General features: G+C 46.4%; 1 protein-coding gene across 14 annotated transcripts in view; it reads right to left on the bottom strand.

Annotated features, from left to right (window-relative positions):
- Nucleotides 1–15882, bottom strand: part of Tns3 (tensin 3) — a 257261-nt gene that overhangs the window by 113635 nt on the left and 127744 nt on the right. For 13 of the 14 annotated variants that reach the window (XM_035452698.1, XM_035452700.1, XM_035452696.1 and 10 more), the window contains 5 exons: nt 14430–14482; nt 12266–12437; nt 10561–10611; nt 6900–7022; nt 2946–3010 (listed from right to left, as the gene is read on the bottom strand). In XM_035452698.1, coding sequence (XP_035308589.1) covers nt 2946–3010; nt 6900–7022; nt 10561–10611; nt 12266–12437; nt 14430–14482 — 464 coding nt within the window. Of the gene's footprint in view, nt 1–2945; nt 3011–6899; nt 7023–10560; nt 10612–12265; nt 12438–14429; nt 14483–15882 lie in introns of those variants that run through there. The other variant, XM_035452708.1, reaches the window with a different exon arrangement.

The following is a 15882-nucleotide window of genomic DNA, read 5'->3' as shown; positions in this document are numbered from 1 at the left end:
GCACACCCCATGTTGATCAGTGACCTCCCACAAGGAGCCACACCTGTCCACACACAGCCCACCATTTTTGTGTAGCAGTTCAAAGCAGAAACCACACTGAACTCCTGTCTGGACTCCTTATCTAAGGGTGTGATACTTAGATGTGCCCCTGGTTCACAAGGAGAGGAACTGGCTGAAAGGGTCCTGAGGGGCCTGACACCTTGAGGAACAAGCCTAGCATGTGTGCATAGTGTATACCCTGTGAAGTCTTAGAAGTATACTATGTGACACTTGGTGAGTGGCTTCATGGAAAGGCTTGGAGGTTGAGGACAGGGCAAAGCTGATGGTTAGGAAGGTGTGTGGGGCTCGGGCTTCACTGTGTATTTCTAAAGTAAGACAAAAGAAAGTGAATCTACTTTGAAGCATCCTAACTGACCTTCAATCCCACCTCCAATGTTCACATTAGTATTCACAGAACCTTCTGGAAATCTCACTGTGGGGCACTCTAGAGTTGCTGACCTGACGTAAGCCATGAAATAAGACTTATTTAAACCAAAAGCATCCTTAAAAATCAGCCAGGCAGCACATGCCTTTAATTCTTTAATCCTAGCAGTCACTCAGAAGACAAAGGCAGGCAGAGGTCTATGAGTTCAAGGCCAGCCTGGTTCACATGGCAAGTTCCAGGCCAGCCAGGGCTACATGGTAAGACCTTGTCTCAAAAAGTAAACAACAACAAAAATCAGATAGGAATATGAGCTCTCCATGGAAAATATGTATGTACCCTCCAGAAAAATAACACATTAACAAATACTGACCATGGCATTTGCAAAACATATGCAGAGATAAGGAGGATGAAGGAAAACACCTAAATCAAGCTCAGTGTGAGTGAAAACTTAACTCACTGCATGTATTTATTTCAACACAACACAGGGCTTGGCCAGCAAGGTAGTCACAGATGGAAAGTCCAGCCCAGACCAGAACATGTCAAACAGCAAGTGGATATATCTTCCAGGTTGAAAGACATAGTTTCATATCCAGTCTTTGACTTTTAAGCATTCTCTCTTCTGGAATCCATTCATTCAATTAGTTTTGAGAAGACACCCTGGCCAATGTTGTTGTTTAGCTTTAACATCATTCCTCTTCTGAACTCTTCAGAGTGCCAGGAACAAGAATGCTCTCTCTGTGTGTCTTGATGTCTCTGGTTTGTGTCACTTGTAGAATAAACTTAAATCAGGTGTGTCCCCTGTGGCATCAAACATATAACTTAAGGGACGAGGGGGATTGGGCACATGTGTAAGAATAGCAGCTCTTAGGGGGCTGGAGGGATGGTTTAGAGGTTAAGAGCACTGACTGCTCTTCCAGAGGTCCTGAATTCAATTCCCAGCAACCACATGGTGGCTCACAACCATCTGTAATGAGATCTGGTGGCCTCTTCTGCTGTGCAGACATACATGCAGGCAAAACACTGTATACATAATCTTAAAAAAAAAAAAAAAGCATCTGGCAACAACCTGGGTTCTAAATAAAAGGAATAGCAAACTGGGTAGGAAAATGTAGTAAATGCTTAAATATGTAATAACCATATCCAAGGACTGCAGAGCCTCACAGCCGATAGAGCTGTATTGGGGCAGATGTTCATGAGGTAGGAGTAGCTTAGAAGAGTAAGAGACAAAAGGTGCAGTGATGGTCACCCACTTAACTGGAAAACACCCCTGCTGAACAGCATCATCAGTGGCTACTCAGACTCCTGTGTGATGGATGCTACGCAGAGCACTCTAAGGGTAGAGACATGCAGAATGGCCACGGCATGAGGAGGTTCAACTTCAGTTCTCATGGTTCAGATGAGGCCAGGATTCTGAGGCCCAGAGAGATGCATGCATACTTCCTGACATTTGCATGTGATGTACCAACGATACAGGGAGAGCAGTGTTTTATAGCTCTGGGGATAGGCTTTGGGGAAGCAAGGCTGGTTTCCCAGATGGAGCAGTACCTACAGTTGGGGAAACTTCTCTAAATTGTGCTTACTCGGTGGTCTGTATTAAGAAACAACCGGGCAAAGTGTGGTCTCTGACCAAATTCCTTTCACATAACTGAGGGGCCAATGTGACTGGGAATCTGGATGTGTCTGGCACACACATGATGCTTATTCAAACCCACAGGGCTCTGCTTTTCACCCTGGGGTAGGGTTTCCTCCTTGGCAGCGCCAGCCCCTCGATTTGTTTCCAGAGAAAACATTCCAAAAGTCCAACTTCACTCCTTCACACTGCAGAGGAGAGGTTCACAAGTGAGATGAGAAGGCTTCAGTCTCCTCAGGATGGAATGGCCTGGGTACACAACGCAGCTATTGATATGGCCAGGAGTGTGCAAATGCACAAGCCACCAGGAATGATCCTTTCTTTTCTTGTGCAGCGCTCGGGATAGGAATCTGAGGTCTTGTATCCACTAGGCAAGTGTATTAAATTAAGCCACATTCCTACCCTACACATTTTCTAAGCTGGAGTTTAGTCTTAGCAGAGACCTGTGCCTCAGAAGACAGGAAACACTCTGACTGTCCCATGCCTGGATGGCTGTGCTAAAGCCAGGATACTATTATATTAGAGGAAAACATACAGCAGACTTCCAAAAACATGTAAAAAAAAAATTGATTGTCAATATCAGTTTACAAGGTGTGAAATGATCCAGTGAGGATGTCAACATGGTGACATCAGCTGTCACTTTTTATTAGCGAACCACTGGGCTCGCTTAGTTTTATCACCTTCACAGAGCTCCCTGGCATCAATCACACAGAACGTGTCAAACAGGAACATGTCTTTTTCAGCCTTGCTGAAAGCTGAGTTCAGGCACAGAACACTCTGGTACTAAGGGACAGAGGGAAGACAAGGCTAGCTCCCAGGAAGACCATGGCCCACATACGCAAACCCAACTTCCAACACCCTGTGGAAAGGAGCCCCCCATCTCCATCCTACCTGGCTGAGACATTGGTGAAGTGCATGTAGGATGATATGACCACTCCGATGCGTCCTTTACCGCCCTGCAGGAGACCACAGAGGAATCAATGTTCTTTCTACAGAATCCCACAGAGATATAACAAGACAGGAGCAGACCACTCATAAGCAGAATGACAGAACAAGCATTGATCCCTCTGCCTCCCTAATCCTGGCAAGCCTGGCACCGAATCCAGCAGTGCCTCCTCAGCAGGGAGTCTTCACACAGGGGCCTACAACAAGAGCAGGTGCTAGTTGGGTGTCTGCAGAAGTCCCCGGAGGGCATATCCACATGGCAGCAGCCAGTCATTCACCACCTCCCAATTAGGTTAGGTGAAATGGTGCCAGGAACTGCAGCAATTAGCATGACTTAATTACCCAGGTGAAACAGGAAAGAATGCCTGCCCAGGGGCTGAAAGTGACAGCGCTGTGTGTGTGTGTACAGCTCTGAGTGGCAGGATCTCTGAATATGGTGAGCTGGTGGCATCCCACACCAGTGCCCAATGGGGGCAGGGGGACGGGTGTTGCACACAGAAGGGAATCCATGTCCTAGGCAGGAACTATGGAAGTCCTTCTAGATACAACCACATTCACAGTCAGTTACCAACAGTAGAGAAAGAAGCTCTATGGCAAAGCACCCCTACTGAGAGCCACAGACTGAACTGAAACCTCAGGACACACCATTATGACATACTAACAGGGGTCTGCAGATGGCAACCCATAAGCCAGTTCCATTGTGCCCACCAACTCTATTCCTACAATCTGTGAGTTGAATTTTATTATCACATAGTTTTAAGCATTATAAAAAGAAAAAGAAAAACAGAAAAGGTTTGTGAGACATGTGAAAAGCACATGAATCTTGAATGTCCTCATCATGTGCCTGGAACCTGGCTGTTTGGCTTCAGCAGCCCCCACCCACCCTGCAGGAGCAGGCTTGAAGAAGGACCACCTGGCATGCAGAGTCTAAAATACTCTCTAGCTCTTTTGAGAAACATTTGCCAAACCTTGATCCCAAATCATATAAAGCCAAACTGGCAGGTCACTAATTTGTACCTTCCCAACTGTATTCTCCGCCCCCCCCCCCCCCGCACAGTAAGTTCTAGAGATCGGACCTTATGCACACAAGGAGGCACTTTATAACTGAGCTACACTCGCAGCCCTCAGCTCTATTCTTAATAGCAAGTAAATGAATAAACTCCAGGTCTTCATAAATCAACCGCCACGTAAAGCTGGGCATGCTGGGAGATACCAATGCAAATGTTTGGCAAATTCTTGGCAGGGAGATCTTGGTTCTTGGCATTATTAGCTAGAAAGGTACTAATGCTACTAATGTATTCTTGCATTAAATGGTATTTGTCTTAACAAGAGAAATCACTTAGAAGGAAACAGCAGCTCAGCCAAAAGCAGACCCACACATGATGGTCTTTACTGCTGATACCATCAATCATTTGTGTGGCTCTGGTTATGGATGCAAAGGAGAGATGATGTCAGGGGAGTGGGGAGCATTATGGCAATAGTGGGGACCTTGACAGCTCATCTCAAGAGCAGACAGACCATCTAGACAAGAAATAACTATGGAATTCAGACCCAAACTACCTTTCGAACTAAATGAACCTATCACACATGGACAGAACATGCCACCACCAGCAGCAGAATGTGCTTCAAGGTCACAAGGAACAAACCCAACGATAGTTCATACAAGAAGCCACAAAGTAAGTCCCAAGAGAGTAAGCCTGAATGAAACCCTATCAAGTACCCTTTCTGACCACTGTGGTGTGGAAGTATAAATCAGAATGGGAGGGGGAGGAGGGACTTGCAAAATTCTCAAAAATGTAGACGTTAAACAACATGTTACTGAAAAGCAATTCAGTCAAATAAGGGGTTAAAAGAAATGTTTAAAAATATATTGAGACATGGGCTACAGAGTTGGCTTAGTGGTTGTGCACTGGCTGCTCTTCCAGAAGACCTGAGTTCAATTCCCAGCAACTGCATGCTGACTTACAATCATCTGTAATTTCAGTTCCAGAAGACCAGATACCCTTTTCTGGTCTCCCCTGGCACCAGGCACACATGTGGTGCACAGACACACATTTAGGCAAAAACACCCATTCACATAAAATAAATATATTGAGACAAATAAATGGAAAAATCACACTAAAACGTATTGGATACAACAAAATCAGTACTAAGAGGGAAGTTTACAGCATTAAATGTCGACATCTAAAAAGAGAGGAAAGATTTCATATTGAAAAACCTCAAAAAGACCAAACTACACACAGAGTTAATATAAGAAAGAAAATAGAAAAAAGTAGAGCAGAATAAAACAGAGATTCAGAAAACAGAAAGGATCAACAAACTGAAAGTTGCTTTTTTTTTTTTAAGTAAATTAAAATCAGCAAAAATCAGCAAACCTTTGGCTATGATTAAAAGGAGAGAAGACTAAAAAAAACTGAGGACAAAAATGAAAGGGAAATGGCACAATCAATAGCACAAAAATGCAAAGGCCCTGAAAGGCTACCATGGACAACTGCAGGCCCATAAAATGGACATCCAGATGAAATGGGTTAAGTCCCCCAAAACACAAAACCTGTCCAAACAGAAAAATCCGAACAAGGTAAGGGGATCCAGTCAGTACTAAATCTCCCATCAAAAGCCCAGTAACACATTGCTTCAGGCAGACTGCACCAAACATGCAAAGAAATGATGACAATCCTAAAACTCTCCAAAGAGACTGAAGATGAGGGACATGGCCAAGGTCATTTTAGGAAGCCAGCCAAGTATCCCGATGTAATACCTGGATGTGTATCTTAGCTTTGTGCGCACAGTGCAGGTGCAAGTTCTCCATCGTGCAGTGAGTGTGAGCAGCTGAGGGCAAGGGAGGGAAATAAGTGTGTCCTCATTCCTGTCAGACTCCAAGTGTAAACACTGTAAGAATTTTCACTTCAGATCAGCTCTAAGCTCACAGCTTGTAGGGAAACATGTAGTAGGTGAGATGCACTTGCGGCTATAGGCTCTTAGTGTAGGCAACAGTCTTTTGGACTTCCAGTTCTCGACCTAAACAAAAATCCTAGAGTCACTCCAACTAACATTTGATGGGAATCTTCCTCACCATAGACTTCCAAACAAAGTGTAAAATGTGGAAGACATTCCCCCCAGAAGCATGGCCTCTTTCAAGTTGGCAGTGGCTTGGGCATATGCTGAACACAAAACACAACCCTTATAGCCAGCAGCAGAATGGCTACTGCAGCTCAGCTGTACTCTGCCCCTGCCCTAGCTGAGACAGGTCTTTCCACTAGTCATTCTGGGCATGTGTGAAAAGAAACACCCACTGTGCAAAGCAAGCAGATTCCAGTCCTGCAGCCATGATGATGGTGAACTTTGGATGGCATCAGCAACCGCAATTTCAGATTAAAAGCTGATCTTTCACAGCACATTTTCTGGGTATTTCAAAAGTAGTTTAAAGCAATGGGCGCCCTATAGTGGGTAATGATGGGGAACTTCACAAGTCCATAAACTGGATACCCACTCAAAGAGAACCCAAAATCGCTTAAGGAAGGAGAGGTACAATATCTAGATGGTGTTTTCATCTTTGGTGATCCATATGTCTTCAATCATGTTATAACTCATCTCAGTTTCAGTAACATTCAGAATGAACAAGTAGAATAGAATGGATAGAATAGAATGGATAGAGAAACCTCAGACCTATGAATTCTAAAGCCAAACTTAGGGTTTGGGATTCATTTTATGATGAACAGAACATCTAAAATGCATACCTACATGGTGCATGTCACACCAGCTACAATTATCCTGGAAACACAGTGGTTTCCAAGACAATCAGCTGGTGCCTGTGACCAGCACTGATCTTAACCCCTGTGACCCCTTAAATGCTGGAAGCCCAGCTGGACCTCCAGAGCATGTGGGAACAGGGACACTCACCCTGCAGTGGATGACGACCACATGCTGGGGGTCACTGTTCAGCCAGGACTCCTGGGCTTTACATATGGTGCACATCTTGTCCAGAGGTGGTGCATGCAGTTCAGGCCAGCCCACATCCATGATCTGCAAGAGAGAAGAGAGCTGCCTCAGTTTCTACTTCCCGAACCTTTCTGGGGTAATCTCATAGTGATATGATCCACTTGGGAGTCACAGGGGATATTGTATAGTCCTCTTCTGAAAGCTGATGCACCCAGGTGCTGGTCTGCTCCTTTGTAGCTGGGTGACAATTCTACAGAGGACTTTCAGGGGCATTAATGGTTCAGAGTTGACTGTAGAGGAATCCAAGGCCCTCCAAGATTTAAAACAGTAGTCTGTGGCCCACACTGCTGTCAAACATTGCCTTCTCAAGCTAAAATGGAGTCTGGCAAATAAAGTGAAACCAATGTTTCCCAGACCAAGCAGACCAAACTTCAGGGACACAGAATCCTCTAAAAGCAAGGAAGTACCTTCAAGTCTTACTTCTATTTGGCCCATGAACACACACAAAAGAAAGAAAGAAAGAAGGAAGGAAGGAAGGAAGGAAGGAAGGAAGGAAGGAAGGAAGGAAGGAAGGAAGGAAGGAAGGAAGAAAAATAAATCACTGAGAAGGTCAAAGCCCCAAGCAAGCAGCCCTGCATCTAGCCACACATGTGGGAGGGCAACATGGGGGTGTTGCTTCTCCTCCTATGTTCTATTTTTAGGAGATGAAAGCAATAGAAAGGAGTTCAATAAGTTGGACCACAGTGAAAGCAGCCAGCATGGCAGCTCCATGAAGCTCTGGGCCCCTTTCCTGAACACTCAGCATAATGAGACACATAAAAATTCTATATTATGCTCTTAGTAGCTCTGGGGCCAGAATTAGTTTAGAGTTGTTTCAGATTCTGAGTATTTGATAGAATTTACCAGCTGGACATCCACACTCTGAAAAACCAAAATTGTAAATAAAGCAAAATCTGAACTTTTTGTGATAGCACCCCAAAAGTTTTGAATTTTAGAGCATTTTTAACCCAGATTATGAGATGATCAGCCTGCACTGTTCTAATGGTTACAAAGCATTTCAACATATAGAATATATATGTAAACACAGTCCCACAGTCCTCATTTTATCCCTAAATTCTGCTACTAAAAATAATCATGGATGAAGGGGATACTTATGACTATTAAGAGGTCTTAGAAGAGATCTTCAAGTCAATGTGAAGGCTCTTGCACCTCGATTGTGATGGCTACAAACCTAGAACATGCTAAAGTGACAGAGAAGCACAGTAAATGAAACCTGTGGACTCCAGGGATGCAGTTCTTCTGACATAGGTGTTTTATAAATGAGTATCCCTTCTTCAAAGCACATTGGAACAGACAGATTTGGGTTTTTGTCTGTTTCAAATTCTGGAATATCTGCACATATATGTATCTTGGAGACAGGTCACATGCCTGAACACAAAATAAATGCATTTGTTTCATATACACAATATACATAGCGCCTGGAGGCATATGTATGTATGTATGTATGTATGTATGTATGTATTTTTTTTTAAATAATGCTATATGTTGTTTCTAGGGTATGGAATTTTCCTTCCATGGTGTTATGGTAACATGCAACAAAGTTTTGCCTTAAAAAAAAACAAAAAACAAAAAAGTTACTTTATTCTGTATGTGTGGGGGTGATATGTACACAGAAGTGCAGTGCCTGCATCCGGCAGAATGTGTGGGGGTGCTGTGTACACACCAGTGCAGTGCCTGCATCCGGCAGAATGTGTGGGGGTGCTGTGTACACACTAGTGCAGTGCCTGCATCCGGCAGAATGTGTGGGGGTGCTGTGTACACACTAGTGCAGTGCCTGCATCCGGCAGAATGTGTGGGGGTGCTGTGTACACACCAGTGCAGTGCCTGCATCCGGCAGAATGTGTGGGGGTGCTGTGTACACACTAGTGCAGTGCCTGCATCCGGCAGAATGTGTGGGGGTGATGTGTACACACCAGTGCAGTGCCTGCATCCGGCAGAATGTGTGGGGGTGCTGTGTACACACCAGTGCAGTGCCTGCATCCGGCAGAATGTGTGGGGGTGCTGTGTACACACCAGTGCAGTGCCTGCATCCAGCAGAATGTGTGGGGGTGATGTGTACACACCAGTGCAGTGCCTGCATCCGGCAGAATGTGTGGGGGTGCTGTGTACACACCAGTGCAGTGCCTGCATCCGGCAGAATGTGTGGGGGTGCTGTGTACACACCAGTGCAGTGCCTGCATCCGGCAGAATGTGTGGGGGTGCTGTGTACACACCAGTGCAGTGCCTGCATCCGGCAGAATGTGTGGGGGTGCTGTGTACACACCAGTGCAGTGCCTGCATCCGGCAGAATGTGTGGGGGTGCTGTGTACACACCAGTGCAGTGCCTGCATCCGGCAGAATGTGTGGGGGTGCTGTGTACACACTAGTGCAGTGCCTGCATCCGGCAGAATGTGTGGGGGTGATGTGTACACACTAGTGCAGTGCCTGCATCCGGCAGAATGTGTGGGGGTGATGTGTACACACCAGTGCAGTGCCTGTATCCGGCAGAATGTGTGGGGGTGCTGTGTACACACCAGTGCAGTGCCTGCATCCGGCAGAATGTGTGGGGGTGCTGTGTACACACTAGTGCAGTGCCTGCATCCGGCAGAATGTGTGGGGGTGCTGTGTACACACCAGTGCAGTGCCTGCATCCGGCAGAATGTGTGGGGGTGCTGTGTACACACTAGTGCAGTGCCTGCATCCGGCAGAATGTGTGGGGGTGATGTGTACACACCAGTGCAGTGCCTGCATCCGGCAGAATGTGTGGGGGTGCTGTGTACACACCAGTGCAGTGCCTGCATCCGGCAGAATGTGTGGGGGTGCTGTGTACACACCAGTGCAGTGCCTGCATCCGGCAGAATGTGTGGGGGTGCTGTGTACACAACAGTGCAGTGCCTGCATCCGGCAGAATGTGTGGGGGTGATGTGTACACACCAGTGCAGTGCCTGCATCTGGCAGAATGTGTGGGGGTGCTGTGTACACACCAGTGCAGTGCCTGCATCCGGCAGAATGTGTGGGGGTGATGTGTACACACCAGTGCAGTGCCTGCATCCGGCAGAATGTGTGGGGGTGCTGTGTACACACCAGTGCAGTGCCTGCATCTGGCAGAATGTGGGGGGGGGGTGCTTTGTACACACTAGTGCAGTGCCTGCTTCCCACAGAGTCATGTAATCACCCTGTAGCTGGAGTTACAGGTAGCCTTGAGCTACCATGGGTTCTGAGGATCAAATTTGGGTCCCCTGCAAAAGCCTGAAGTGCTCTTAACCACACTGAGCTGCTGCTCCAAGCCAAGGGTTAGCTTTCAGTAACTACAACTTCAGATTTTCAGATGAGGGATGTGGAACCTGTATCAGTGTTATAAATTGCTGCCACTGATGGAGACAAAGTGAGAGGTATAAAGGACCTCATGTCCTAGGCATCCATTATTTTTTAATTTTTAAAGCAACCAAAGAATATAAACAGTCCTTAATATTCCTGATACCAAGCTATGTTCCACAAAGCCTATGAGAAACAACTTTTGCAAAACAAAAAACACATCACTTACATTTTATGAAGTCGAAATACGAAGAAATAAATTTCATACCTTTGGATTAAGCTTTGTAAGGTCGTATCTCTTCTCTGAAAGATTCAATACCTACAAAGGGAAGAAACGATTTTAGACAAAGCATGGTTCCCAGAGAGGAAGGAAAATACACAACTACATTGAAACAGTTGCCTCTGAGGACCACGGACCAAAAGAGATTGAAAGGCACAGATATGTGTAGTCACAGGGCAGAAACAAAGTCAGATGTGGATGAACCTCTGTAAGTCCTGCATGTTCCTTTTTTGTGAAACCAAAGGAGCACTTTTGCTAGCTAAACTGGGAATTGGTAGACTCCTTTTCTGTTGATATTTTTGGTTTGCTTTGCTTTCTGCTTTGTAGTCTCAATGGCTGCAGACATTTGAAAACATAAGGCCTGTATACACAAATCTGTAGTCGCTCTTCCTGGTCCTGCGCAGCACAAGGGACACTCTGGGAACAGGTAGTACTCATTCCTCAGAAGAGGAGCCAGGTATGGAAAAGCCTAAGCTGGAGACTTGTCACTGGCAAACCACAGCTGTCTGTGAAATCAAGCCTGACAAAAGACCACCTATGCCCTCACAGGACATGTGGCTCCTCCTTAACTCAACCTGGTACCTCCCAGGCCCTCTCAGTGTCAGCCCCACTTACACCACGCTTCAGTCAACAGCACTCAGCTGCCCTTCCTTGGAGGGTACAGAACACTATGGCCTGACAAGCTACACCACTGTGAGTGCCTTCTGTAAAAGGTGCGAGGGTGAAAGGCCCTCAGCAGTCTCTTTGGGAAGCATGAGAAAAAAGGGACTGGTTTGGGCACAGCTTTCCACTGGAAGAGCCCTGGTCCTGAAGAGGCCGCACTGTGATGGTAGAGGAAGCTCTGGAGGTGTGACCTTCTTGGGGGCTAGGATACTACTCCCTTGTCAACAGCCAGGCTAGAGCTCCGGGAGTCGTAGTCCTGGAAGATGTCATAGGCACTTCATGTAGAGACTATCCTGGAAGCGACAGCTATTGGTCCCCACTGAGTCTAGCCATGGGAAAAGGCTGCTAAGAGTGACAATAACCTCCTTGTTGGCTTTGTAAGATTAGCTCTCCAGAGATAAGGCGGCAGCATGAGAAGGTGCTAGAAGCTGTCATGTAATCTAAGCAGTGATTACAGCAGCAGAAAGAGGCTCTGTGGGGCTGGCAGCCCTGAAAGAGAACAGGGCCAATCAAAGACAGGAGTGTGCGAAAACATTCTTCTACTTCTCAAATATGGTCCCCTCATAGCACACACGCTGTAAAATCAGGCTACCTATGTTTGACCCCAGGAGCGCCCTTGTTTCTTGGACACCCACCCTCTTGCCTTTCCAATGCACTAAATACCAGGAGGCTGCTTCCTGACACTAAGGATACCGCCTGGCATTAGCCACGGATAGCTGACTGGGATGCCTACAGTCCCAGGAGCCAGTCTTACTGATAAGAAGTCATGATCAGTGCTAGACAGAGACAGAAGCTAGCCCTATAGTCAACTGTCACAGACCATGACACAACCAATAAGAGCAAAGCTTATAGTGGAAAGGTAGAGCATATGGCCAACCCCCACTTCCTAGACTCATGAGTCGGGTTCCAGACTCCAGGACCATTCCTCTTTGTAAGCAAGGCATATGCCCAACAAGGCCCTCGCATGCACCCTCTGAAGGACTCCTGCCTAGAGCCCCTCTGCCACACTGTGGCTGTCCTGACCACTCACCAGGTAGTTGTCTCCATGCTTAGACTTCAGCATGCGTGTGACTTCCTGCAGGCTGTGCAAGTAGGACTCCTCTGAACACCTGGCAGGGAAGGACACCGCGATGATACGCTCTGTGACATATGTAAGGTCCAGTTCATGGCTGTCCTCCATGGCTGCACTCAGGACCAGGGGCCTGCAAGAGAGGAGCAGGCAGTGAGGAAAAGAATAACAAGAAAAGGATGAACACTCACCCTGCCATTTTCAGGAGAGAGCTGGGAACTGCAGCTTCCTGGGAGTCTCATTACAGTCCATCAACACCGTTCCCCACACACTAGGTAGGGTACATAAGATCTACTGTAGGACAAGACTGAGCAGAAACAAGTCCCTGACTATGGGATATATGCAGAGGAGAAGCTGGGAGAAGAGCGCAGGGGCATGGGCAGAAAGCATGTGGGCACCCAGGGAGGCCTGTCAGGCTCCACCGTGTACCCAAACTGGCTCTTGGAGAAGGAGCACAACCCTGACTCCAAGGCTTCAGGGTCAGCACGAAGCAGCTGAAGGAAGCACACCTCAGACAACAAGAATGGTGTAAGTGCAGACTAGAGATTACAGAAGCCAGCAGCCACCCTGTCTACATGCTACTCCTGAGGAAGAGGCTAGTGAAGTAGACTGGACAAACTGTGGGGAGAAGGAGGGTTTGTGCCAGAAGCCTAGAGATGAGGCTAGACCCAGCATTGGAAAGTGGATGAGGTAGGACATGATGAGAGTGATTGCTCTGCCATCGAGGAGTGCTTTATCCCTACATGCTCTTTGGGGGGAGCCTCATGTGAACAGAATGCAGGGGCCTGCACTCAGAATCAGGATGCAAATCCAAGAGACATGGCAGAGGGCTACACCCAATAGAAAGCACTAAGGGAAATCAGAGCAGGGTACCATCTACCCACCATGCTGCCACCACTCCCAGGCTGCTTGCCTGGATTTATTTTTCCTACTTTCACTTCATGTTTTTCTCTGCCTTTCCTTGGCTTTGAGAAAGAAAATCAAAAACATTAAAAAATGGTCTAGCACACCTCCATGCACCCATTTATCCTTCAAACCAGCTGTTTTTGTCCCTATTTACCCCTTCATCATCATCAGCACCCTGCAGTCTCCACCTGACACTCACCAGCTTCTGCCCAGCAGCCCACTCTACTCTTGCAACTATTTTGAGGCAAGCCTAGATATTGTTCATCTACAAAAGAAAAATAAATAGTCCCAAGCACAGTGGCATACTTTTTAAATCCCAGAACTCAGGAAGCAAAGGCAGGCATATCTCTCTGAGTTCTTAGCCAGCCCAGTTCACATAGGACTGACTTCCAGGCCAGCCAGGGTTGCCCAGTGAGACCTTGTCTCAGATGGATGGCTGGATACAGACAGATAGACAGACACCAAAGAAACCTTTATAGTATAGTATAGATAGATGATAGATAGATAGATAGATAGATAGATAGATAGATAGATAGATAGATAACAAGAAAACCTCTATAGTATAGATTTCTAGAAGATTTTATCAAATCATCTATAATGCCATTATCATTCCTAAAAGTAGAAACAAGTATTCAATACTATAAATTTGTTTTTTACAGTTGACTTGTTTAAGCATTTTTAAAGATTTTTTTTTCCTTTTCCATCTATTCTTTAAACATGGAAATAAAAGTTTTGATTTTTTTTAATAAACCAAATTAAACACGAATTACAACATGATCTCTTACAGCTATCTCAGACCACAAAGAGGTGCCTCCCAAAGGTTCTGTATGCATACTGAGCTGAAGACCCTTGCTAACAAGTGGCTGTTCCCTGGGGCATGCCAACTCATTCCTCACTACTGACATCATACACTCAGATGTCAACAATGTCACTATCTATCTAAAGACAATCACAGATGTTTCCACAATATAAAATCAGAAATGGTTATGAACGAGATGTTTTACCTATGGTGATTCATTCTTAAGGAGGTAGTTGGGGGCAGGCTGGGGTGCTCAGTAGTAGAGTACTTCCCTAGCGTGAACCAGGCTGTGGGTCCAATCCCTAGCATGCCTCCATAAAACATTGTGAATTCTACAAAATAAATAACAAAATATCCTTGTCTCCTCTCTGGAAGTCACCCCCAACCCATGGCAAGCTTCTTTGCCAGAGGAACACTCACCTTGAAGGCTTGTCACAGCGGAGAGCTGCAGGTGGGGTGGAACTCTCAGGAGCCTGGAAACATCAAAATAAGAACACTTCTGAGATTTCCTTACATACCAGCCCATATGGCACTTAGACCAAGCACCCAGCCCTGCTGCCACCACCGCCACCAGGAGGAAGAATGACAGCTGCCCCACAGTTTAATCATCAATGGTAAGCAAACACTGTCACCCCCCACTCTCCTTATCACCCGGGAAGGTGTGTGCAGCATATCGGAGGATTTCAGGTTACCCAATGGCACAATTCCATGAAAGGCCAGCAGTCAGAGAGTGGTGAGACCAACCCCTCTCCAGGGCTGGGCGGCCACAAACTCAACGCATACAGAAGACTTTGTGGTACAGAAGAGTCCCATCCCCATCAATGCCAGCCATGGTTGCTAATTATAAATGTGAGGCAGCAGTTCTCAGTGGTGCTAAATCTAAACATACACCAACAGGGAGAAAAATCCTCAGGCTCTAATTCCAGTTCACAGTGGGTACACAAGGATTGGGTTACATACCTAGATCACAAACACACCTAGGCATCCCCCTCTGTGGCACTCGGAAGTACTCTTCCTGCCCCATTCCTGATTACACTGGGTGACATTCTACTAAGAGGCAGAGAGCCTGTTTGGGGGCAGAGTCCTGTGAATTCCACCCCATGAATACTCAGAAACATCATATACCCCTAATTCTAATTTATACCTAGACCCCTCTCCACTCACTGTGATTGTAGGGACAGGAAAGAAGTGGTACAAATAGGTCAAGAAAGCTGTTTTCTCTAAATTATCCCAACTCAAAGCCTTCCAGGAAACCACAAACCTCAAATAGGAAACCCCTACTTCCGGAGCAGAGGCCAGAATCCACACCATGTGTTGGACATCAAGGTATCCACAGCATTCAAGTGGCTGTACTCCACAGCACCTTCTCCCTCGGCTAGTGGAGGCTGCTCCTCTCCTTCGTTAGATGACAGAGCCAGGCCCCATCCATCCCAACCCCAGGCCCTTGGGGTCAATGGCATGCTCCATGTCACAGCTTAGGGCTCTGTCTAGCCCCAAATGACCACAGTCTTTCCTTCTCACACCCAGCCAGGGAAGTCCTTCTGCCTCCAGAACCTCCCCTCTTAGCCTCCCAATCTACACCTATAACCCCTGAATCCGTAAAAGACTCCAGGAAGGTCCTGATGTCCCTCAGAAGGCAGAAACTGAACTCAGACTAGATGATCTCAGAATGGAAATTGTATTTATTAGAATTTAAGTAACAAACTTCTAAGAAGATTTTTATACAAGTGCTGCTGATATGTAAACTAAACTGAGTCCTGACTTGTGAGGACACTGTGAGTGGATATGACAAGCATTTAAGACCCATCAGTTCTCAGGAGGATCCTAACACAATGGCCAAGAGTGTGTGGCATAGTACATGTAGACAGTGTTT

The sequence above is a fragment of the Cricetulus griseus genome, assembly GCF_003668045.3.
Source record: "Cricetulus griseus strain 17A/GY chromosome 1 unlocalized genomic scaffold, alternate assembly CriGri-PICRH-1.0 chr1_1, whole genome shotgun sequence".
NCBI classification, from domain to species: domain Eukaryota; kingdom Metazoa; phylum Chordata; class Mammalia; order Rodentia; family Cricetidae; genus Cricetulus; species Cricetulus griseus.
This window is presented reverse-complemented; position numbering and strand designations above follow the sequence as displayed.